Source organism: Panthera pardus, unplaced genomic scaffold (genome assembly GCF_024362965.1).
Source record: "Panthera pardus isolate Hobbes unplaced genomic scaffold, ASM2436296v1 HiC_scaffold_5, whole genome shotgun sequence".
NCBI classification, from domain to species: Eukaryota; Metazoa; Chordata; class Mammalia; order Carnivora; family Felidae; genus Panthera; species Panthera pardus.
The window spans coordinates 8,014,934-8,036,921 of NW_026526980.1; the positions used below are offsets into that span (position 1 = coordinate 8,014,934).

The 21,988-nt window shown below is 56.8% G+C and overlaps 2 protein-coding genes across 7 annotated transcripts in view; one reads left to right on the forward strand and one right to left on the reverse strand.

Annotated features, from left to right (window-relative positions):
• Positions 1–1,182: 1,182 nt before the first annotated feature.
• NTAN1 (N-terminal asparagine amidase) lies at positions 1,183–14,592 on the forward strand. Of its 2 annotated transcripts, none has more exons than XM_019468657.2 (10): positions 1,183–1,357; positions 7,775–7,877; positions 7,954–8,019; positions 8,293–8,401; positions 10,084–10,157; positions 11,327–11,380; positions 11,888–11,941; positions 12,744–12,871; positions 13,737–13,850; positions 14,251–14,592. In XM_019468657.2, exons 1-10 carry the CDS (start codon positions 1,277–1,279, stop codon positions 14,428–14,430), a joined length of 963 nt encoding a protein of 320 aa, XP_019324202.1. In that variant the 5' UTR covers positions 1,183–1,276; the 3' UTR covers positions 14,431–14,592. The 2 variants fall into 2 exon arrangements, with proteins under 2 accessions (XP_019324202.1, XP_019324203.1); XM_019468658.2 differs by having other exon boundaries at positions 1,185–1,357; positions 12,774–12,871.
• Positions 14,593–15,147: 555 nt separating this feature from the next.
• PDXDC1 (pyridoxal dependent decarboxylase domain containing 1) overlaps positions 15,148–21,988 on the reverse strand; it is a 51,206-nt gene continuing 44,365 nt past the window's right edge. For all 5 annotated transcript variants that reach the window (XM_019468653.2, XM_019468654.2, XM_019468652.2 and 2 more), the window contains exons 17-23: positions 21,027–21,198; positions 20,021–20,139; positions 19,600–19,721; positions 18,560–18,652; positions 18,369–18,465; positions 17,336–17,440; positions 15,148–16,868 (exon numbers count right to left, since the gene is read on the reverse strand). In XM_019468653.2, coding sequence (XP_019324198.2) covers positions 16,609–16,868; positions 17,336–17,440; positions 18,369–18,465; positions 18,560–18,652; positions 19,600–19,721; positions 20,021–20,139; positions 21,027–21,198 — 968 coding nt within the window. In that variant the 3' untranslated portion in view covers positions 15,148–16,608. The remainder of the gene's footprint in view (positions 16,869–17,335; positions 17,441–18,368; positions 18,466–18,559; positions 18,653–19,599; positions 19,722–20,020; positions 20,140–21,026; positions 21,199–21,988) is intronic.

Sequence of the window (21,988 nt, forward strand, 5' to 3'; positions counted from 1 at the left end):
TTCCTTAATGAGAAGTGGCTAATTTATACAGGTGAGAAAGGACCAGGGACTTCTAAAGTGTCATGGGGGTCAGACTTGGCTTCTCGAACTAGCTGTGTGACCTTGAGCAAGTTACCTAGGCTCTCAGAGCTCCACGTTGAGCTGTAAACTGGAAATGACCACCACCTCCTTGAGGGCCGGGAGGATTCAGTGAAAATGCAGGGAGAGGCAGCAGCTGTTTGGCTACCTTGGGAGAAAGTAGTCGGGCAGGAAGCCCTTTCACAGGAGGGTCTTTTCAAGGCAAAGACAACTTTCACTTCATCCACATTGATTGCCTCCTTGGTACCAGCTAAAGAGGTCTCACCTGGAGAGGTAGGGACAGCGTTTGCCCCCTGCCAGGTGTGGCTTATTATGGTGGCTTTTAATTCTTGGTCCCAGAATCCCCTTGCGATGCCGTGGCAACAGTTCTTGTTCTGTGAGGTGGCTCTTCGCCTCACCACTAGTTTTGTAAAACTGCGTTTTGGTTAGGCTATGGTGGAGTCCGGTCTATTTAAGTGATATTTCCCAATCACAGGATAGAGAGCCCCCAGGTCACGAGCCTTGCACCGGGGTACCTGTCCTTAGTAGGGACTGGACGGTACCTCATTGATGTTTACTCCCAGGGCTCTTGGCCCATCAGTGAGTGCCTGCTGTGCGCCGAGCAGCAAGTGTTACTGATGATTTCTAAATGTGTGGGGCTAGACTGTTTTCGCGCTTTCAGACGGCTTACGTTTATTCACTGAACACAATCCTATGGAGCAGCAGCACAGCAGATTCCCCAGCTCGGATTAACGTGCTCAAGGTCACAATGAGGAGTAGTAGAGCCGTGATCTTGAATGGAAGCAGTCAGACCCCAGAGCCCGTTCTTGGGCCGGGACGGGTTGGCTGATCTGTGAACTAAGACTGAACCGGAGGCACCCGGCGAAGGCTCTCTTCCAGAGCCCAGCTCCTCCCCCGGCTTTGACGCCCACGCTTTCGGGACTACATTTCCCAGCGCCCTCTGCGGAGGGGGCGGGCCGAGGGCCGGTCCCCCGCGTTTGGACTACATTTTCCATAGGGCCTTGCGGCCCGCCCCCGATTTCCTGAACCGCGCGGACCTGCGGCGCCCCCGTGGGACTTCACTTCCCGGCGGCGCCCGCGGGGGGGGGGGTGGGGCGGGGCGCGGCACGGCGGGGCGGCCAGGGGGCGGGGGCCGCGGGCGGCCCGGGGCTGGGGAGGCCGCCGCCTCCCTGGGCCTGCCGGGGCGGCCGCCTCCGCGATGCCGCTGCTAGTCGAGGGGCGGCGAGTGCGGCTGCCGCAGTCCGCGGGGGACCTCGTGCGCGCCCACCCGCTTCTGGAGGTGAGCAGGGCCCGGGGAGGGGGGGGGATGCCCCGAGGAGGGCCCGAGGGGACCTGCCGGACGCGCCCGACTCTCCTCACCCCGCCGCCTCCAGCCGCTCTTCCCGAGGCAGGGTTTAAACTTGGCGCAGCCGAGCAGCTCTCGGCACGTCGGGAGCCCCGGCCGCCGGCAGCGAATTTATGCCTTTGCTCGAGGCATCTGTGGGGCTTTCACCTTCCTTGGGCCTCCGAGGGCACGTGCCGAGGCCTCTCTTTGCCGGAGGAGGGGCCGGCGGCCCAGAGAGGTTAGGCGGTTTGCCCGAGGTCGCACAGCACCGTGGCTGGAGGGTGCCCGGGGACTCTCGACCCTGGGCAGGCGGGTTCCCGCTCCGAGCCGGGCTTGCACGTTGAGGCCAACCGGGGCAAGGGCCCCTGCGCGGGGGCTCTCACGGGGGCCCGCACACCGCGGGGAGAGGCTTCCCCCAGCGGGCTTCGGGCAGGGGCACCCGGCCGCTCCCTCGGGCTCCCCCTCCCCACGGGCCTCCGGGTATTTTTAGCCGTAAGAAAGGGCCCTGCTTCTCCCCAGCTGAGCCGTGTTGAGGACCACGCCCTGATGGAAGGGTTTGGGTTTTGTCTTCCTGCTTTTGTCCTCAAATAGGTCTCCGAACCCCTAATCCGTGCTTGTGCAGAGACAGTTTGGAAAGGGGTTCTTGAGTCCAAACCTTCCCCTCGTCCCGGATCTAGTTAGGGGGAAATCGGTCAGTTCATTGATTGGAGGGACATGCTGAGCCTCCACTGTATGTTGGGCGCCGTGTCGACCTCTTTCCTACAATCGGGGCGGACTGCTTTACAGCCTAGTTAGAGGGTATGGTTTCTAATCACAAATGGCTCGAATACGCAAACTGTTAAGTACCCTAAAGGAAGAACGCCCCTTTTCCCTCTGAACTGGGAAGCAGAGGAACTTGACAGTCTGTAGGCTCGGAGAAGGTATTTTTGAGGTTTCCTCTGGGACCCTTGCGCAGTTTGTAATCACTTTGTCTGCATAGGTGTTTTGTTTTTTTTTTTGTTTTTGTTTTTTTTTCCTTTTCTATTGTCCCTTGATCTGTCCCCCAGAACGTAAGCTTCCTGAAGGCAGACGAAGTATATGTCACTGTGTGTGTCCTTAGAGCCTGGGGCAGCCGCTGGCAATGAATCTGCACTTTGTAATTTACTTGTTATGTAAATGAATGAGCACAGTGACCCCTGAAAATGACCTGAAGGCTGAGGAGTTACCGGGAAAAGGGGACCACGCTGTGATTCGCAGCTTCCCTTTCGGGAAAACAGGAGGCATCTTAGCCAGCACCTCCTGGGCACTTAGCCGACACTAGGCCCTGCGGTAAGCACTTTCCTTGGGCCACGTTGCCCGCACATTGTGAAGGAATGAAGTCCGAGTAGGACTCACCAAGGGGAGAAACTTTCAGCCGCCTAAGGAGTTAAGGTGACGCTATCTTTATGTCTCTCGGGAAGTTTCTGTGATAGAAAGATCAGTGTCCAAGGCAGCACAGTCCGTGGGGGGGGCGGGGGGGGGGGAAGGGATGTGACAGGCCAGGGTGGCCTGCCCTCTTGAAAGGAAAGGCCGCGTCCTGGGGGCCGATTTGCATCACAGGAACCTGGGGGACAGGTCACTTAGCAGTCTTAGGGAAGAAGGGTGGACACATGGGAGGGAGCTTGGGAGGGATTCGAGCGGGGAGGAAGGAGAGAACATTCTAGGTGAGCAAGCAAGACTGCCACCGAGCGCAGGGGGGAAGCGCCCCGAGGGCAGGTGGACTGGCCAGATTCCCTGGCGCAGAGAGGGTGAGGGTGAGGGGACGGTGGAAGGTAAACCCAGGGAGGTGGGTCGCACCCGGATTAGAGGGGTTTTGGTGGATCTTTCAAGGAAGAGGGGGAGATGAAAAGTTTCATGGCTTGTTTTCTACAACAAGTCGCGTGTTCCCTTTGTAAGAGAAAAGAAAACAGAAGTCTCAGAAAGAAGAAAAAAAAATCATCTGTGAGCGTTACCGTTATTCATATTTTGGCAAACACCCTTTCAGAGGTTTTTCTTTGTGTGGGAATGAGACCCTTCTAGACACGAGAACATACTACCTCTTCTGTTCTGCGATGTGTCTTTTTCACGCCACACAGCCTGTCACATGCAGGACCAGCGGTTACTAGCCTGTCCCTAGCCACGCCCAGCACAGAATAGTCACGGCCGTGACTCGTGGGACTTGCCCAGCCCCCGGGAGCAGGCGCCGTTCCCGTTCCCATTTTACAGATGAGGACTGTGAGGCGCAGAGAGGTGGAAGCGGGTTGCCCAGGGTCCCACGTCCCCAAAGTGGCGAAGTCCCCGTCGGGACCCTGGCAGGGTGCCTTTGAGTCTAGAACGCTGCAGTGCTCAGTGCGGTGGCCCCGGCCACGTAAGGCGATTTTCATGTAACGACGGCGAAAGAAAATGTAAAAATCACTTCCTCAGTCCTACCAGCCACCTTCCAGGTGCCCCACAGCCACGTGGGGCTCGTCGCTACCGTACGAGGCGGGGCAGAAATAGACGGCTGCCGTCACCGCACAGAGTTCCTCTGGGCCGTGCTGTCCTAGAGCCTTTGCTCTCAGCCGGTCACCGGATGCTCGGCCAGCAGCGTTGGCTTAAGTGTGGTTCCGTAGAATTCCGCGATACGAACGCACCGCAACTTAGTTCCTGCTTCTAAGCACGGAGGATATTTATAAATCTGCTGCGTTAGGAACAGTCAAGGAGCTGAATCTTTATAAACCCCTGTCATTATTCCTGCCAGTGATATCGCTGGACTGCAAGGATTTCTGAGCAGGGAAGGGGCTGTGACAGAGCCGTGTGTTGAAGCAGTGATGTTGGCAGCCACCGGGGAGGGCAGCGTGGACACGGGGGACCCCGGGGTCGGGACCCGGGCGGGCCTGGCGACAGCCACCCACGACAAGCCTGCCGTCCGTTAATGCTCACACGACCTGAGGAGCAGACGGCACGATCCCCTTTTCCCGGAGGTGGAGAATGTGAAGAGCGGACCGAACAGAGCAGCGGGGGGAAGGGGCACGTGATCGTTCGTCCCAAGTGCCTGGGGAATTAGGGGTCCTCCGGCCCCAGCCCCACGCCAGAGGTCACGTGTGGACAGCCCGTCAGCCAAGAATTGTTTTTACATGTTTAAGTGGCGGGGCTACAAAAATCCAAAAAACACTATTTCAGGGCGCCTGGGCGGCTCAGTTGGTTAAGTGTCTGACTCTTGCTTTCAGGTCAGGTCAGGTCATGATCTCAAGGCTGGGGAGTTCGAGCCTCGAGCCGGGCTCCGCACCGAGTGTGGGGCCTGCTTGGGATGCTCTCTCCTTCTCTCTGTCTCTGCCCCTCCCCCTACTCTCTCTCTCTCTCTCTCTGTCTCTCTCAATAATTAAAGAAAACCGTTAAGAAAAAATAGTATTACTTCGTGACGTGTGAAATTCTGTGAAGTTAATTCAGATTTCCGTGGCGCCCATAAATCAAGTCTTTTGGGGACACGGCGACATCCGTTTGTTTACGTGTTGTCCCTGCTGCTTTCAGGCTACACAGCAGAGCCTAGTGGTTGCAACAGGAGACCGCACCCCAGCAGAGCCCAAAATAGTTCCTCTCCGGCCCTTTTCGGAGGAAAGTTTGCCGAGCCCTCGCCTAGGAGGGCAGCGCCGTGGGACAGGAGCTGGGAAGGGAGGGACTCCGGACAAGAGGCTCTTTTCGTGAACGTTAGTGTCCAGAGAGTATCAGAGGCCCAGAAGGCTGGCCAGTATTTCGGGGAGGGATGGGAGCTGACGGAGAAGCTCTCTGTGTTTTTCCACAGAGGAGAAGTTGGCTGAACTTTTTTCATTCCTTAAAAGCGGAAAACCAAAACAACATGTTCTTTTCGCTTTGCGGCATCATCTCTTCTGATAATTTATGCTCCTGTCTGTCTGGGACACTGGGGGGCGGGGGGAGAGGGTGAAGGGGGGGAAGAGGGTGGGGAGGGCGAGGGCGGGGGGAGCTGGGCCGTTGGGATGTTTGGTCTCGAGCACGCAAGTGGCAGTTCACGCGCACACGCGGCTTTGCCTTTGGGGTGGTGGCCCCAGCGTGGACGTCTGTGGCCCCCATTGGCCCGGCCCCCCCCCCCCCGCCCCGCCCCCGAAAGCACAGAGGCCAAGGTAAGTGTCCCGGGGCTAACGGAAAGGAAAGTGCGCGCTGTCCTGCGTCTAATTTCGAATCAAGGTGAGGTGACGAGCGTGTGACATGCAGAGCACCCGGGAGGCGAGGTGTTTACCGAGTTGCAGAACCGTGAGTCACGGCCAGTTCCTCCCTGACCGCTGCGGCCGAGCCTGGCCGACTGACACGGCAGCTCACTTACTCCCACTTACTCCTTCTCGTTTGTTCTGTTGAGGAGCCGCCGTCGTGCTAATGGCTGCCTTGCTTCCAGTTAATGAGAGTGTATTAAGAGAAGAAAACTCTGGGTAACGAATCAAGCTGATCTTTTTTTTTTTCTTTCTTTTTTATATATCTTGTGTCTTATTGATCAAGCAAGTGCCAGCCTCACTGGGCACCCATGCTCAGCCGTGGCGAGCGGCCCGTTGAGACCGTGAAGCCGGGGTCCTGGCCGGACCCCACCTACCTCCTCTGGGTTTGCGCATTTGGGTCGCAGTCTGTTCTTTGAGTCGACTTGTTGCAAGTCAGGAGGAAGTAGTGACCCATCTGTGTACCCCGTGTGATGTAATTTCTTGTATCGATCTGGCATTTTTGTTTTTTTTAACATTTTAGTTTTGAGAGACAGCACCAGCGGGGGCAGGGCAGAGAGCGAGGGAGACACAGAATCCGAAGCAGGCTCCAGGCTCTGAGCCATCAGCACAGAACCCGATGCGGGGCTCGAGCCCATAAACCGTGAGATCTTGACCTGAGCCGAAGTCAGACGCTTATCTGACAGAACCGCCCAGGCGCCCCTCAGTCTGACATTTTTGAAAAGTTTGTTTTCATTGAAGAATCTGACCACGTGAGTTTTTTTTTCTTTTGAAGTTTACTGTGGAAGACTTTTTTTTTTTTTTAACGTTTATTTATTTTTGAGACAGAGCGACAGAGCATGAAGGGGGGAGGGTCAGAGAGAGAGGGAGACACAGAATCTGAAACAGGCTCCAGGCTCTGAGCCATCAGCACAGAGCCCGACGCGGGGCCCGAACTCATGGACCGCGAGATCGTGACCTGAGCCGAAGTCGGCCGCTTAACCGACCGAGCCACCCAGGCGCCCCAGTGTGGAAGGCTTTTTAAAAAAAATTCGAATTACAGTACAGCTGACCTACAGTGATCTGTTAGTTGCAGGGGCACAGTGCGGCGAGGCAACGCTTGCACCCACGACTCAGGGCTTCCTGCGTAAGAATTTCTGCCAATACGAAGTGAGAGAAGGTTTGGACACCTGATTCCAACACAGCCTTCTCATGAATTTGCGGATGCAGGACGGGCCCTTTCTGGTCGTCTGCGTCGGTCACGGCTCCATCATAGCACATTTACGGAGTCGGGACAAGGCAAGAGCAAATGCCAACGCGCTCAGTCTGCCCTGTCTGACCGTGGCCGTGGCCGTGCGGGTGAATCTCCTCGTGCTTCCTCCCACGTGGCAACACTTGAGCCTTGTGGTCATCACCGCAGAGTTATAACTTTTAAATTTTTGTGACGTTTATTCATTTTTGAGAGACAGAGCATGAGCGGGGGAGGGGCAGAGAGGGAGACACCAAATCCAAAGCAGGCTCCAGATTCCGAGCTGTCGGCACAGAGCCCGACACGGGGCTTGAACTCACGGACCGCGAGATCATGGCCTGAGTCAAAGTTGGACGCTTACCCGACTCAGCCACCCAGGCGCCCTTACTTATAACTTCCAAAGATTTTTTTTTTTTTATACTTTTTGTCAGTTTGCATTTCAAAACCATTTTTCCTAGTCTTCATTTTTCCTGACTGTGCGATAGCGTGAGTCTCTTCGGCATAACTCACCTCTGTCGTTCCGAGCCACCCGGGTGTGTGCGTTGGTGGGGGAGGGAGGTTCCCCGGTCCAGATTCCCAGCGTGGGGACGACCAGCTCGGGGACAGAGACGGTGTCTGCCTCTCTTGCACAAGGGCCGTGCTTTCCAAGCCGGCCGGGCCCTGGGGCCGACGGTCGGCTTCCCTTCCCGGGTGCAGAGCCCTGGAGGTTCTCTTGCGCTTGAGGAGAAAGGCCTGCACTCTGGTCCCGCAGGTGGAACGAAGCCCGGGAGCTCACTTTGCCCCCCCACCCGTAGTGGCCGCCGCCCTGTTCCCTTGGCCTTTCCGCCTGGTGGCACCCCGCAGAGCGTGCGCCTCCCGCCCAGGGGCAGTCGGGCCTCGCCACCCCTCTGGGTACCCACTCATCACTAATTTCCGTCCCTCTTTTATCTTGTTTTAATCGAACAGGAAAGAGCCAGACTTCTCAGAGGTCAGTCTGTTCAGCAAGTGGGACCCCAGGGCCTTCTGTATGTTCAGCAAAGAGAGCTTGCAGCGGCCTCCCCGCAGGATGGTAGGTTAGGAAGCCGTGAATCGGGCATCACCCCCTGGGGCTACTGGATGTTTCATTTTCTCTCTTTTCCAACCAGGCTCCATCTCCATCCTGGGTTCTGACGATGCCACCACCTGTCACATTGTGGTCCTGAGGCACACAGGTACGGCGAGCGAGAGGAAGGGCAGCGTCGCGTCTCTGCACGTGACATTCCTGGTGTCCCGCCCGCAGCCGGGCCCTGCCCCACCCACCCCCCCCAGTCTGCATGGCGTCTCCCTGGTACCCGGGTCAGAAGGGTGGGCGGGGCAGCACAGATCCTTCTGGGTCTCCTTCCAGGGCATTGACAGAGGAGGCGTCTGAAGGGACGGGAGTAGATCTGGCTCGAGCACGGAGCCCTCACCCGGAGTAATGGGAGTCGTTCCCCCCTTTGCCTCAGGTAACGGGGCCACCTGCCTGACCCACTGTGACGGAAGTGACACCAAAGCAGAGGTCCCCCTGATCATGAGCTCCATCAAATCCTTCTCCGACCACGCTCCGTGTGGAAGGTGAGCTCCCCGTTCCCGTGTCCCGTGGTGTTGGGCCCCGCGCTCTGTCACATAGAGGGGATGGCCGTGGCCGCCGCATGGAAGGTCACCGCCACAGCGACCGGCTCGTTCGTTTGGGGCCGAGCCGGCACAGTGTCGGCCCCTCGCCGGTGGCCGTGGAGCGAGCAGACCAGGTGGCGGGTGCAGGCTGGCCTGTGGATGAAGCTTTGACTTGGAACCTCCGCTTGTGTTTCCGCTCCCGTACCGTGGGATGCTCGCTCACGCGTCAGCGAATCCCAGATGCCTTCTCTTCATTCGTTCGTTCCGGCAGCTGCTTGTCGGGTGTTTTCTCCCAGGGGGAGCTTGTTACAGGTGTCGGGGCCATAGCCGTGGCCAGTGGACAGACACCTGCCCCCGAAGTGCCCTGAAGCAAGGAGTCCGGCAGGAAGCAAAACAGGGTGTTCAAGGGTGGGAAGGACCGTGGAGCCCGAGGCAGGGAGGAACCCACCGTGGTGGGGGGAGGGGGGTGCGGGTGAGGGTGCATTTTCCCACAGTGGCCCGTCAGGTGGCCGCCCCCTCCCAACAGCTGTCACCCTGTGCCCCCTCCTGCCCCTCGCTGGGGAGAAAGTCTGGGGTGGCCATAGAACGGACTAGCCCGGTCATCTACACGTTCTCAGAATCCTAGAGATTTAACAAAAATAATAATGAGGCCCTTCTTCCTGGTGTCACTAGTGTCACATAGGCTGGGCCAGCAGTGTCATTTTGCGCTGGGCCCCCTGGTGCGGTGCTGAGACGCGGCAGGAGGGATCTTTGGTCTGTCCATGGAACGCACGTGGTCGTTCCCGAAGGTCTGCACCAAGACCAGGAAGGCAAACCCGTGGCCCCGTGTCGAGCGAAGCCGTGGTGACCGCGGCTCGTCTGGCCCATTCGTGTTTGTGTGGGGCCACGTGATGCTTGTCTTCATGCGAGTTCTGGCCGGTTCGGGTTCCTCCCTCGGTAGAAGGAAGGGTCCCGGGTTGTCCCAGGCTGTGGACGAGGGGGCTCGCAGACACGGGGGGGGCGGAATACAGGCTCAAGCACAGGAGTTTTGAGAGCTGTGCTGTGCTAGTGTGTGCAGTGACAGTCCCCAGAAGGGCCACCCCGGGGGAAGTAGCCGGGTTTCCCAAACCTGGAAAAGCTGGTGTGTGGGGGGTAAGCATGGCCTGTAGAAACCGACCTGGTTCCCTTCTTGAAATTGGGAGGCGACAGTCCCTGGCTCCGGGTTTGCTGGACAAGAGTGAGGTGAGCCGTCCGCCGGCCCCCGTTCCTGGCCCCACACCCCGGTTCCCCTTAGGCTGAGATGCCGAAGAGGTTTCTCGAAGTACCCCACGCCGGGTGGTAAACAGTGCGCCACAGCCCTATTCTAACCGAGGGGAGCGTCTTAAGCTCCGCATCGGGGCCGCTCGTGTGCAGGAGCAGCTCCCGTCCGCCTTCAGCGCCCCCGGCCGCGTCCCCAGCGGCTCGCGCGGCCCTGGCAGCCTCCCCCGTTTCTCCCAGTGCCGCCCAGACGCGTCCTCCCCGCCGCGAGGCACGGAAGAGGCCCCGGGAGGAAGCGCCGCTGCGGAGCGCGGCTTCGTGGAGGCGGAGAACCGAGGTCCCGAGCAAAGCCAGGGCGCCCCGCGGCCGATTGCTGGCCTCTGACCACCGTCCCGTCTCTTTGCCAGGCTGGAAGTGCACCTCGTGGGAGGCTTCAGTGATGACAGGCAGTTGTCACAAAAACTTACTCATCAGCTTCTTAGTAAGTTCACGGTTTCCCCAACTTTGATAAAAACTTGCACCCGCTTTTGTTTGGATCAGAACGCTACTTAGTGCACAGCCTCTCGGGGCAGCTGCTGGGAGCAGCCTGACTGGCTCGGCTTGGACTCGGACGGAGGGACGGAGCTACGATTCACGGGCCGATGGGAGGGGGACGAGATTTTCCTGGAAACGGTAGTCGACACGGTCCTAGACGGTAAACACTAGCGGTGAATAAGATGGTGACCAGCCCTCTGGGCAGTGATGTCCGTTTTAACCTGCAGGAAGGTAAAACGCCGACGATGCCACCTTTTCCTGCTAAATTAGCGAGGGTTCAAAAAAAGACCTCGTTCTGTGTTAACCGCGACACGGCGAGGCGGGCCTACGCACACGGCACTGGAACATACGTTGCTGTAACCTGTCGGCAAAGCAATTTGGCCCCGTGGCCTAAGTCTTAACAAGGTTCCTCTCCTTTGCCCTGGTAATTCCCCTTCTGGGAATCTGTTCTAAGAAAATAATCTGCAGTGTGCACGGAGATTCATGCCCAAATGCGGGCGACATTCTTTACGTTAGCGAACAGTCTAATGTCCGTCAGCAAAGAAATTGTTACGTAGCCATTAAAAAGTGCTTGGGAAGAGGTGAATCGCACGGGAAAGCACACGTGGCCACACAGTCAGGCCATAAGGTTGTCTACGAGGCACGGGCTCGGTGGTACACGGACGGTAGGAAAGAAACACAGACTGTTAACTGCTGGGGTTGTGGGCATCAGAAGCCCGTGTCCTTGTACTGTGAAAGACCCGTGTACTTACACTTGCCTGTGTTTTCCACGTTTTTTTTTTTTTTTTTTTTTTTTTTACAGTGATCAAGTTTTTAGAATGGCTGGTAAAAAGAAAAAAAAGTTATTTAAGTAAGGGGTAAACATTTTCGGAGTCCGCTGTCCCCACAAACTCCTGAGAAGGAAGAGACGAAGGGACAGCTTTGGTCACAGTTTCCTTTGGGCTCTAGGCTAGGGACGTGCCTGTCACCCGGGTTCCCTGGCGTCAGTTCACAGGAATCTGGCTTCCGAGCGCGGGCCGGGTTGTGGCAGAAACGGGAGTGGGACGGAGAGGGCCCGGCCCCATCTTGACTTGCTCAGCGGGTTTCTGACGTCCACTTTGAAACTTCTCATTGTAGGTGAATTTGACAGACAAGAAGATGACATTCACTTAGTGACGTTGTGTGTGACAGGTAAGTTCTGCCGTCCTTCCCCCAACAGCCGGCGCCCTCACCCTTAAAGCAAGACCTCGCGCACGAGCCCCTCAGCCACAGGAGAGCCCCCTCCGCCCTCTGCAGCCAGTGGCCCGCCCGCCCCCCAGGCCCAAATCCCGCTCGGCCTCCGATGACATCCCGACCCCCCACCCCCTTCAGCGCGGCCCCTCTTCCCTTCCTCGGGATTTTCAGACGCTTCCTCTGCTCCTGGGAAGGAGTCACCCGCCACCACGCTTGGCAGGTGGCTGGTGGCTGAGCGTGTAGGGAGCCGGGAGGCGCTGACTCGGGACGCGGCACTCGTTTCGGTGGAAACCTGACGGCTCCTGTGGGACCTGGCAGGGAAACAGGAACACGGTCCCTTGCGTGTCCTTTTTCCTCCTGTTGCAGTGTGGGCTCCCTGTTGGCCTCAGTTATAGAAAACGAAAGCAACTGTTCAGTTTTTCTTAAAAATCACTTCTTAAAAAGAATTTTTCTTTGTTTCGTTAGAACTAAATGACCGGGAAGAAAATGAAAAGCACTTTCCAATCATCTATGGCATCGGTAAGTAGTGTGTTTCTTGGAGGCCCGGAGGCCGGGCCGTGCTCCCAGGGCCAGCTTGACCCTGGCTCCCTGTGCCCCACCGGGGGCCCTCGGCAAGCAGCTTGCCTTCTCTGACCGCTGCCCACAAAACAGAGACGTCTGCTCCCTACGGCCACCAGGGGCGGACGAGGTGGCGGCCGGGAAGCGGGGCCGTCTGCTCGCCCTTCTCCAGCCAGTCTCCGGGGCGGGGGCTGGGAAGGGGGTCCCCTCACACAGCGGGGAGACTGGTAGGGTCCGGCGGGGAATAAGGGTCCTGCTAAGGAGACAGCAGGCCGAGGAAAGGCCGGAGCGCTCTCCCGCCGCAGCCCCGGATCCCCGGAGGGGGAGAGCCGGTGAAACTTCCACCCGACGTGCGATGGCCGAGCGGGGCGCACAGGGGGTCACTGTACTACTGCCTGTAGCCTGGCAGAGGTGCGCGGCGGGAACGTGCCACCACCACCGCCAGACCCGGACAGCACCCCAGGCCCCGCTTCTGTCCCCGGCGCGGCCACGGCGCTGGCCGGGGAGGGTTGCCCCGCGCCGGCCTGAAGAGCTGGCGTTTCCCGGGGGAGGTGGTCGCCCCTTGGTCGGGCCCAGGGCGCCGGCGGACACAGGCTTGGCCGTAAGGTGGCACTTTCCGTCTGCACAAAGGGGAAGCCGCAGCCGCTCAGCAACGGCGGTCCAGCCACACCCCTCTTCCCCTTCTTGGGGCGACCGGCCACGTTCGGTCACCCGTGGCCGTAGACGTGGTACGGCTGTGCCAACTTTCCACTTGTGCCTTCAGTCCATGCGGAGGACCTCTTTGTCCCCACAGCGGTCAACATTAAAACTGCAGAGATTTACAGAGCCTCCTTCCCAGACCGAGGCCCGGAGGAGGAGCTGCGTGCCGCCCGAGCTCTGACAGGAGGCCCAGTGAGTGAGACCCTCTGTGCTTAGGGGAAAAAAGGGGCATCCCGCTCCAGAGCCTCACGTTTTATAGGCGTCAGGAACGAAACGTTTGTGTTTGTTGCAAGCTAGACCCCACTTCTCTGCTTTGAAGGCAGAGGTGTGAAAAAAGAGAAGGCGCATTCAGATTCCTCACTGATGGAACATTGACATTTTCGTTGGAGAGTGTTTGCGTTCACGGTGATGTTTTGCCAAACCTTTAACCTTTGTCAGATGCCTTTGCTGTTTCTCGAGCAGGGTAATAGCCTTGATTTAGCTAATATGCAGAACTTGTTTTAGTCTCAGGAACCAAAAGCCAAGGTTGCCGGTTAAGCTGAAAACTACCATTGACAAATTGGGGAATTCAGGGAATTGATTGGCAAATAAGCACTTTCCTTGCTCCTGATGGGGCAGCCGGCACTGCGGGCTTTTAAGTTGCAAGGTGATTAGTTGCTGGGGCATAAGTAATGAGGAGGTGTTTTATGTGGCATTGAGGACCGTGGACTTGAGCCACACACACCTAGGTTTCTGTCCCAGCTCTCATGCTTACCAGCAGTGTCGCTGTGGGCAAAGTGCCTGTCCTTTCTGAGCATCAGGTTTCCGACCAAAGTGAGAAAAATGCCGTCTTCCCAGAGGACTTTTGTCAGGACTAAACAAAAGCGTGTACGTTACTCCCAAAGTGCAATAGCAGACACACTGGAAGGACTCTGTAAGTAGTGGCTTTGGTTATTAGACCATTTGAAGCAGCTCATCCCTCCACGTAAATGTGGGACTGCGCTGGAGCTTGCACTGTTGGTGGGGTTCGGGAAGCAGAGAACGTTCCTTGAATTGTCCTCGAAATGTTCTTTTTCAGATGATTAGTATTTACGACGCAAAGACAGAACAACTCCGTATAGGACCGTACTCCTGGATGCCATTTCCACATGTGGATTTCTGGCTGCAGCAAGATGATAAGCAAATACTAGAGGTGAGAACTTACAGGCTGGGGCGGTCTTAAATCTCCGCACCCTGGTTTCTTCATCTAGAAGAAGAAGACGGGTTTAGGCGAGAGCACAGCAGCCTTTCCTTCGGTGGGTGGGATTTGCTTTTAGGATGCCTTCGGCAGACCCCATTTAACCTCTAGATCAGCCGAGAATAAGTAAGGTCCTGGCCGGGCATTTGCATGGGTCGAAGGAGGACACAGCCGACTGCTTTTTCCTCGTTAACGCCGTACACCTCCCGTCTTCCGTAACTTTACGACTTCTGTGTACTTGGTGACCTGAGACCATCCGGACTGTTTAAGAACCCGGAGACACTTCGACAGCTTTGTCAAGAGGGTAACAGAGCCAGCTTATTCCTCTCTCAGACCCAGAATCTTGTTTTTCCAGAACCTCTCCACTTCACCTCTGGCTGAGCCACCCCACTTTGTCGAACATATTAGATCTACCTTGATGTTCTTAAAAAAACACCCATCTCCAACCAACACACTGTTTCCCGGAAACAAGGCTCTCCTCTACAAAAAAAATGAAGATGGTTTATGGGAAAAGATCCCTTCTCCAGGAAACTAAACACGGGCATCACCAAAGAGCAACTTTTGGCCTGAGAGGCACCACCATGGGGACCGTGGGGCCTGGAAAGAATACGAACCAGAATCCGCATCCGCTGAATCTTAGGTCTCCTTCCTTACTGTCCTTCAAACGACTTTAAAAATAAAATCTTATTTTCGCGAAGGCATTTGTCGAGGTGTGCTTTCTGCTTTGCCGAAGGGGATGCCCGGCCTTGCCTTTCGGCACCGAGGGCCCAGGAGGAGCCGCCTGCCGCGTGATCCTGCAAGCCGCTGTTTCAGACTTGGGGTAAGTAGTTCTCTTCCTGCTAAATTAGGGAATCAAGGGAACATTATACATAAGCTTGTTTGAAAAATGGTATTTCAAATGCAGCAGAATTCTGTGAGAACGTACCCATCTCACAGAGGGGTTTTCTGGCCCCCAAATATTTCAGTAGCATGAATTCCAACTGCTACTCCACTTCCAGGTGAAGGAGATGGAAAGCCCAGAAGGAAAACCAGAATCTCATCAGACTGTTCTGCAACAGAAAATAATCTGAGACTCAACTTAATGTTAGAGTTACACGAAGCCATTGCAAAGTCTGTTCTAGGTGTGAGGTCATTAAAATGGCCACACCGCGATGTCTGCAGGTCGGACTTTCCGAGGCCTTTATTTCTCTGAAGTTGCTATCCTTGGGGGAATCGCTCTGCCTAATGACCATTCAGGAACTGAACCCACAGGTTAACAATTTCAAGAACCTTTATTGAAACCAACATTCAAATAGTATCTTAAGGGTGAAATTCTGTTTCAGCAAAACCAATTTAGCAATTCCAAATATATATAAAAACATTGAAAAATTAATCTTGTTAAAGGTGATAATGTCCCCTTTCCCCATTTTATCTGCTATACTTCATTGCACCAAATAAACAGGGAAGACTTTTAATCATCTGCACCGAAAAAGAAGTTGCATTTTGACAAGTGCCAAAAGTCAGAAATCACATCAAATCGGTGTCTAATTATAGGCTTAATGTGGTGTACCTAAGGCTTCCGACACGACAGTCCCCAGCCCAGTGTGAACCCCCACCGTCTTGAGGCGTCCCAAAGCTTGACTTTGCTGGACTAAAGGCTCAGGGACCTTCACCTATGAAAACGAAGAGGTGCAGGACTTCTGGAAAAGTAGAAAGAGGCAGTAATTAAGCGCTCAGTTCCAGTATCTCAGCAGTGGTCTGGCTTCACCAGACCGAGGGCCCAGGTTGTCTCTGAGTTGGGCCCAAAGGGGTGAGCTGCTCGTGGGGAGAAGCCACACACACTCCCATGTAAAACAGGTCAAAGGTATACTTATTTTAGGGTTGAAACGTAACTGGGTGCTCCACAGCAGAGTTAGTATCAGGTCAAGACTCGCGTCTGTCGGCTTTTCAGATATTAAACATAGAAACGAGCACAGTGTGTATCTGTGTGCCAATTTAAAAGCTTTACCAGTATTTAAAAATATACATATATATGGCCAAGAGTTTTATAGTTACTCTTGATAGATAATCCTTTAATTTGTCTACAAATAGTATATAAAGGGAGGAATGGACTCAGGGCAGAAAGAAGTCGCTTGCCCACGGCCCTGCCCCAGCCAGAGCGCACGCTCCTTTCTACACCTCGGAAGCAGCGGCGGGGGCGGCGGGAGCGGCTCAGGTCGGCATCGCGCCGAGCCCGCCGTACCCCCGCAGCCTGCCCACACTGAACGCTGACCCAAACAGATGGCGGAGACTGCGCTGCCTCTCCGGTGCAGCAGCACAACAGAGGACCCGGAAGGTTCTAGAGCTGACTTAACGAAAAGTTGTATGTAACCTCGTCACGGCTTACGCTTAGGTTTTAGAAAAATAAGCGGGAGCGTTTCAAGTGGCAGGCACTTGAAATTCTAAGTGTTCTTCGTGAACAATGAGTGTTTATGGGAACGTGGGGGAGAAATGGTATCACCTACAAGGACGTGGGCAGGAACCCCAGCTGTCATGCTACAGACCCATCAAATGAGACCAATCAACTGCCCGTCTAAAAAGCCTGGCTTTCAGGCACAGATTTGTGCAAAAATCCCAGCGAAGGACAAACAACAGTCATTTCTCTTGCATTAGCTGTGGCACGGCTCACATTTTCAGTACAGCTTCATCTTCCCTGAAACAATACCCGGCACAGTCTCAAAGCAAACACTGGATTTTATCTTAAGCTCTCCGGTTCTTCTACCTGTGGACGGTCATCTTCCGGGCGCTGGGCCCCGTTCTGGAAGGCCCCCGTCAGCTCGGCCTCCTGCGGAGGGGGAGCCCCGGGGTGCGGCTCGGGGCCGCCAGGCTCCAGGCCATCTGGCTCCGGCACCCCGGACAGATGCTCCAGCTTTTCTAAGTCTTCAACGTGACTGACTGAGCTGGTCTCGCTCAGAGCATCGGAACCTCTCAGAGACCTCTTAAAAGGCTTCTGGCCTAGAGAAAGATCCACGGACAGTGCTGAAAGCCCTCCGTCCAACAAGTGGTTGCTTTATTTAATCGCAACTGCTTCCGGAGACACCCCGCGCCCCCCAGCTCTGAGGCTCCAAAGTGATGAGGTGAGAAATGAGAACCGACAGGACACCGACAAGGCTCCCAAGGTCACGGTCAGGAGAAGTTCAGGCGAGTAAACACCAGGTTAAACACGATGCCAGTCCTCAAGACCCAAACTTCCCCCTTGGGCTGCCACGGAGAAAGTTCTCCCAGGCTGAAGCCCCAGGCTACTGAAATGGTTACAGGGACGGCTGGTCCTCAGTGAGGAGGAACAGGACATGGGGTCAAAGCACCAAGAAAACGCAGGAACACAGGTAACACCCAACAGGACAAGCCTCCCAAGACGAAAGTGTTCCCAAGAGAACCAACGGTTCTCTTCAGCCTTAATCAACTCAGAAGACGCGCTGTACCTGGAAGTCTCTGCTTGGCGCGAGTGCCCGAGGGCGTCTGCGGCGGCGTGACCCCCGCGCCTTGCGCCTTGTAGACGTATGTGTGTTCCGTGGACTCCAGGGAGCCTGCGAGGAAGGGGAGAGAGCGGTATGCAGAGGCCCCCGGCTCCGGCCGCCCCGAGAGCCGAACCCCCGCAGCCTCGTTCCCCGAGAAAGTCGCTCTGGCCGTTGGGCCTCGCAGGCGGGCAGGGCAGAGCCCCCGGCCGACAGAAGCGCGCCGCGAAGCGGAGAAAGCCAACCTCGTGGCCGCCCTCACGAGGCCTAGCCCTGCCGGCGCATTTCATCCTCACGTCCCCAGGTGTCCTGGGCACACTCAGCTCCGGCGTGGCCCACGCGTGCCTGGGGACCACGCCCCGGTGGGAACGGTACTGTAGCAGCAGCAGGGACCAGACGGCCCTTTGCTGACGGCAGGCGCTCGGAGCGACACGGATCCTCTGTCACACTCATGTGTGCTCACGGTTTCCTGGGGGGGGGGGGGGAGGGGGCACGTGCAGGGAACTGTCCCCCCAACACAGGGAAGAAGGGGACCTGGAGGTGCACGTCATCGTCCCCAAACCCCAGCAACCAGTCCTCCTTGCGGGGTGCCTGGTTCGAAATGAGCTGGTCCAGGGCTACAGACTGGACTACAATCTTGTCACCTCCCGTTTCCACAGCAGCCCCTTCCTGGGGCAAAGCACTCACGGGGACGGCAGGGAGGACTGACACCCAGCACTGAACACGACGCCGGGGGCACTGAAGAGTCCCGACAGCTGAGTGGCCACGTTCCGACCGGCCCGCAGGAAGGGGGGTCTGCCGCGGACGGGGGGCAGGGCGGGAGGTGGGGGGACCTGCTTCTGTGCTGCCGCGGCGGGACCCACCAGGCCTCCCGAGACAGACGCAGCCCCGGAGGAGCAGGGGCCGCGCGCGTACCAGGCTTCCCGGTTCGAGTGGGGGATCCCGGGAACCCGGTCACGACTCACAAGGTCCACGGGACCCGGAGCGGCGGTGGTCCTACCTGCCGTTAAGTTGAAGGTTCTTCCCTTCTGTGAAGCTTGTACCGGAGAAAACCAATTGAGTACGGATCCCACGACAGGGATCTGCCGCAGCACCCCCTGCAGAGCAGAACCACCGCTCGTGAGCGTCCCGCCGGCCCGCTCCCGGCCTGACGCCCCCGATGCCCCCTGCGAGTCTGCTGCCGAGCCTCACCTCCTCCAGGAGCCGCTCCTCGTTCGCCTTCTGCAGCTGAACCTGAGCTTCCTGAATCCCTTTCCGAACCACCTCCGTCATGTTTTCCAGAAGCTGTGGTAGGACCGAGAAAGGGATTACTTGTCTAAGCTTCCTGCCCGGGACCTAGAAGAACTATTAACACAGCACCAGGGACGCTTTCAAAACTGTTAGTAAACGGAATTCTACACTTCTGGATGCCAGGGTATGAAGTAAAACTGGCGAGCGAACACAAGAGGACAAAATGCCCCGGTAAGGAGGAGACACCTTGGTGACCAGCCCCATCTGCCAGGAAAAGGAGGAGAAACCACCTGCCCGATGATCTCAATGTCACATCCACAGAAAAGAGACACACGCGTCACAGTCATGGAAATGGGATCAGAAGTGACACAGCGGGTTGGGAGAAACTTCAGGAAGCCCACCCAACGATAAAGCCAGCTCCTCGGCCTCATGGCAGACTTCCCGCTCTCCCCCTCCCTAACAGCCACGGGCCACCACACATGCCTGTCTCCTCAGACCCATCCCGCTGTCGTCCCTCCTCTGCTCCTGAGTGATTCCTAGTGACTCACGTGTCTGGTCTGCGGAACGTCCACCAGCTAGGTCTCCATGCCTGCTGGCCAGCAGAAGCAGGTCTATCCCTGGCGGGAAGTCGTGTCATCCGAAACACGTGCCTCACGCAGCCCCGGGTCCAGCTGCGACTGCAGTCTTCCCTCACCTCGTCAGGGAGATGCCACTGCGTCTTCCCCAAACGCTCAGCTACGCCTAACTTCTCCACGGCATTCGCCGCCCTACGTGGCTACATGGACCTCTTCCCCCGAGCCGCGAGCCCACTGAGGGCAGGGACTGCATCAAATGCTCGGGGGGTTCTAGATTCCTGGTACAATGCTTGGCTCATTGGAACCATTTCTGCACTCTTTGGGAACGAACACGTATTTCTGAGGGTAGCTTCCTCCTTCGTGACCCCAGCTGGCTGCCCAGAGAAGACCCAGGAGAGGAACGAGGCACAGATTAGTCTTACAGACCCTTGAGTTTTCCTCGATTTCTCGAGCTGTGACTGCAATGGTCTCCACCAGTTCAGAAATGTCCACGTCGTCGCTTGCCATCCCAATGTAAATACAGCTCTTCATGCTTTTGTACTCTGGGCCTGTGGGAAGAGACCACCGCCTGCCTTGGCTCCCAAGTCCTCGGTCAGAAGGCTGCCTGGGGCCACTCTCCTGTACAACGGCATGACCGCGCGCAAAGGCACCTCCCTTATGGGGTGAGGACAAGGATACTAATGAGGACGTGGGTGCCCCAAGAGGCTGCAGAAGGGGAAGGGAGCTAGCTCACTCTAGAAAGAACTCAACTATCATTTCTTCCGAGGAGACAGAGCCCAACGGCCTTTAAGTCAGTTAGGAAACAGCCTTTGGAAGTTCATAGTGGACTTATAAAAGTAGTAGTTACCCATTTTAAATGTAAGGTCGGATTCCAGTTCATGTAACTTTTTCAGGAGTCCAGCATGGATTTTTTCCCCTTCCGGATCTAACTTCAAACTGTTCTTATCATCATTAGCATGTTCATACCTACAAACAATATCAAATAACAGTATTTCAGTCTAAAAGATCAAATGCCTCTTCGGACACAGGATTGCAGGTAGAGTATAAGCTACTGAAGTTTTCCAAGGTGAGTGAGACAAATGGGCACAGGAGCCACTCGGAGCGTCTCAAGGCAAGGAAGGTACAAGTCTCCAGTCCACGAAGCTCAGGCCAGATCTGGAAGCCTCATCGTTTGTAATTGAATCACAGAGTCTTACGGCACCTGGGTGGCTGTCGGTTGAGCACCTGACTCTTTTGATTTTGGCTCCGGTCACGATGCCAGGGTCAGGGGACTGAGCCCTAAGTCGGGCTCTGCACTGAGTGTGGAGCCTGCTTAAGATTCATTCTCTCTCTCTCTCTCTCTCTCTCTCTCTCTCTCTGCCCTTCTCCCCTACTTGTGCTAGCTTGCTAGCTCTCTTAAAAAAAAAAAAAAAAAAAAAGGCCAAGCAATTAGGGGCCTTCCCTCCTGGAAGGAGAGGAAAGCAGGCACAGGGCTAAGGGTACACGCAGCACTCCAGGGGACCGAGCGGCGTGCCCCACCGGCGAGCTGGTTCTCGGTCTTAGGGAGCCGTGCTGCTCCGTACCCCACAGTAGTAACCGTTCGTCAGCTGTGCACTCGTACGGTCTCCCCCAGTAACCTGCGAGCCGGCACAGAAAGTACAGCGACAACTATTGCATGAGCGCGAGGGTGTCCACACCGCCACCGTGCTGGGCTTTTCTACGTGTCCAAAACATCTCGCTGCATTTCCAGGGGACACCGACACCGTGACCTCACACATTCACCTGCGATTTCCAAGCTGGTCCACAAAATGACCCGCCAACAGTCTTGACACGGCTAAGAAGAGTCAACCGCCGCCAGGAGGCCGAACCCGTACCTGACAACCCCTATTCCGGGCCAGTTGGGGTCGTCGACGTATAAGAGGCCCGCGGTCCCTGTCACCTCCTGCTTGAACTCCTCCCGCAGCTGCAGCGTGCAGGTCAGGACCGGCAGCTTGCTCTGGATGCAGGCTACCAGCTGATCCACGTCCTCTCCCCGAGTTCCTAAAACTGAGAACGACCCCGGGCGTTAGCGAAGAGCGGGAGGAAGGGCTCCCACTTCCGCCGTCAGAAAGGTCAGCGGCCGCGGGGCCTCCCGTGAGCTGGAGCAGAGGTGTAACCTAAAAGCCGCTAAGCCCATAGGGAACATCGGTGTTAACGACTGAGGCACGTGGCATCCAGGCGCAGACGCCGTTCTGTCTCGCACCGAAGATAAGACCAGCCCCTCCGTGTGACGCAAACTCAGTCTCGGCCCAGGACTCTGCCGGAGTCTACGTACAAGGCTCCTCGCGCAAGCTACGAAGAGGCACGCACGGTAGCATCCCGGGGAGAGAGGGATTCTGGCAGGTGTGTGTGTGGGGTAGCAGGAGGGCGGGGTGATGACAACAGCACCAAGGACAGCCCGAGAGCCCCTGGGGCTGCAGGGAGCCCACCTCGCTGCCCCTCGCTTGTGACTCGAATGTGGCAAGTGACTGCACTAAGCCTCAGTACGTGATGCCCGGCCTGGGGGCCGCCAGACCCACTGGCATGTTCTTCGGCTCAGCGCCCAGTCCCACGGGAGGGATTTCTCCGGCCGTGACTCCCTGGAACCAGGGTGCCACTCTGGCCTACAGCGCCTGGTCTCCCAGTGTTGGAAGTGGGATGACCCCAGGGGCGGCTGGCTTCTCCCCTGGTGCTGCTTCGGATGCCAGTGGCTTCAGCCCGGGCTACTCCCCGGCGTGGTCCCCCTCGCCGGGCTCCCAGGGCCCCTCGAGCCCCTATGTCCCCTTTGCCAGGTGGTGCCACGTCTCCAGGCCACTCA

What these genes read in the sequence shown, in the direction of transcription:
- NTAN1 (XM_019468657.2), top strand. Translation starts at nt 1,277, where the DNA reads ATGCCGCTGCTAGTCGAGGGGCGGCGAGTGCGGCTGCCGCAGTCCGCG. An exon ending in AGTGACGTTGTGTGTGACAG is followed by an intron (nt 11,381 to 11,887) that starts GTAAGTTCTGCC and finishes TTGTTTCGTTAG; the next exon opens with AACTAAATGACCGGGAAGAA. An exon ending in GAGCTCTGACAGGAGGCCCA is followed by an intron (nt 12,872 to 13,736) that starts GTGAGTGAGACC and finishes GTTCTTTTTCAG; the next exon opens with ATGATTAGTATTTACGACGC.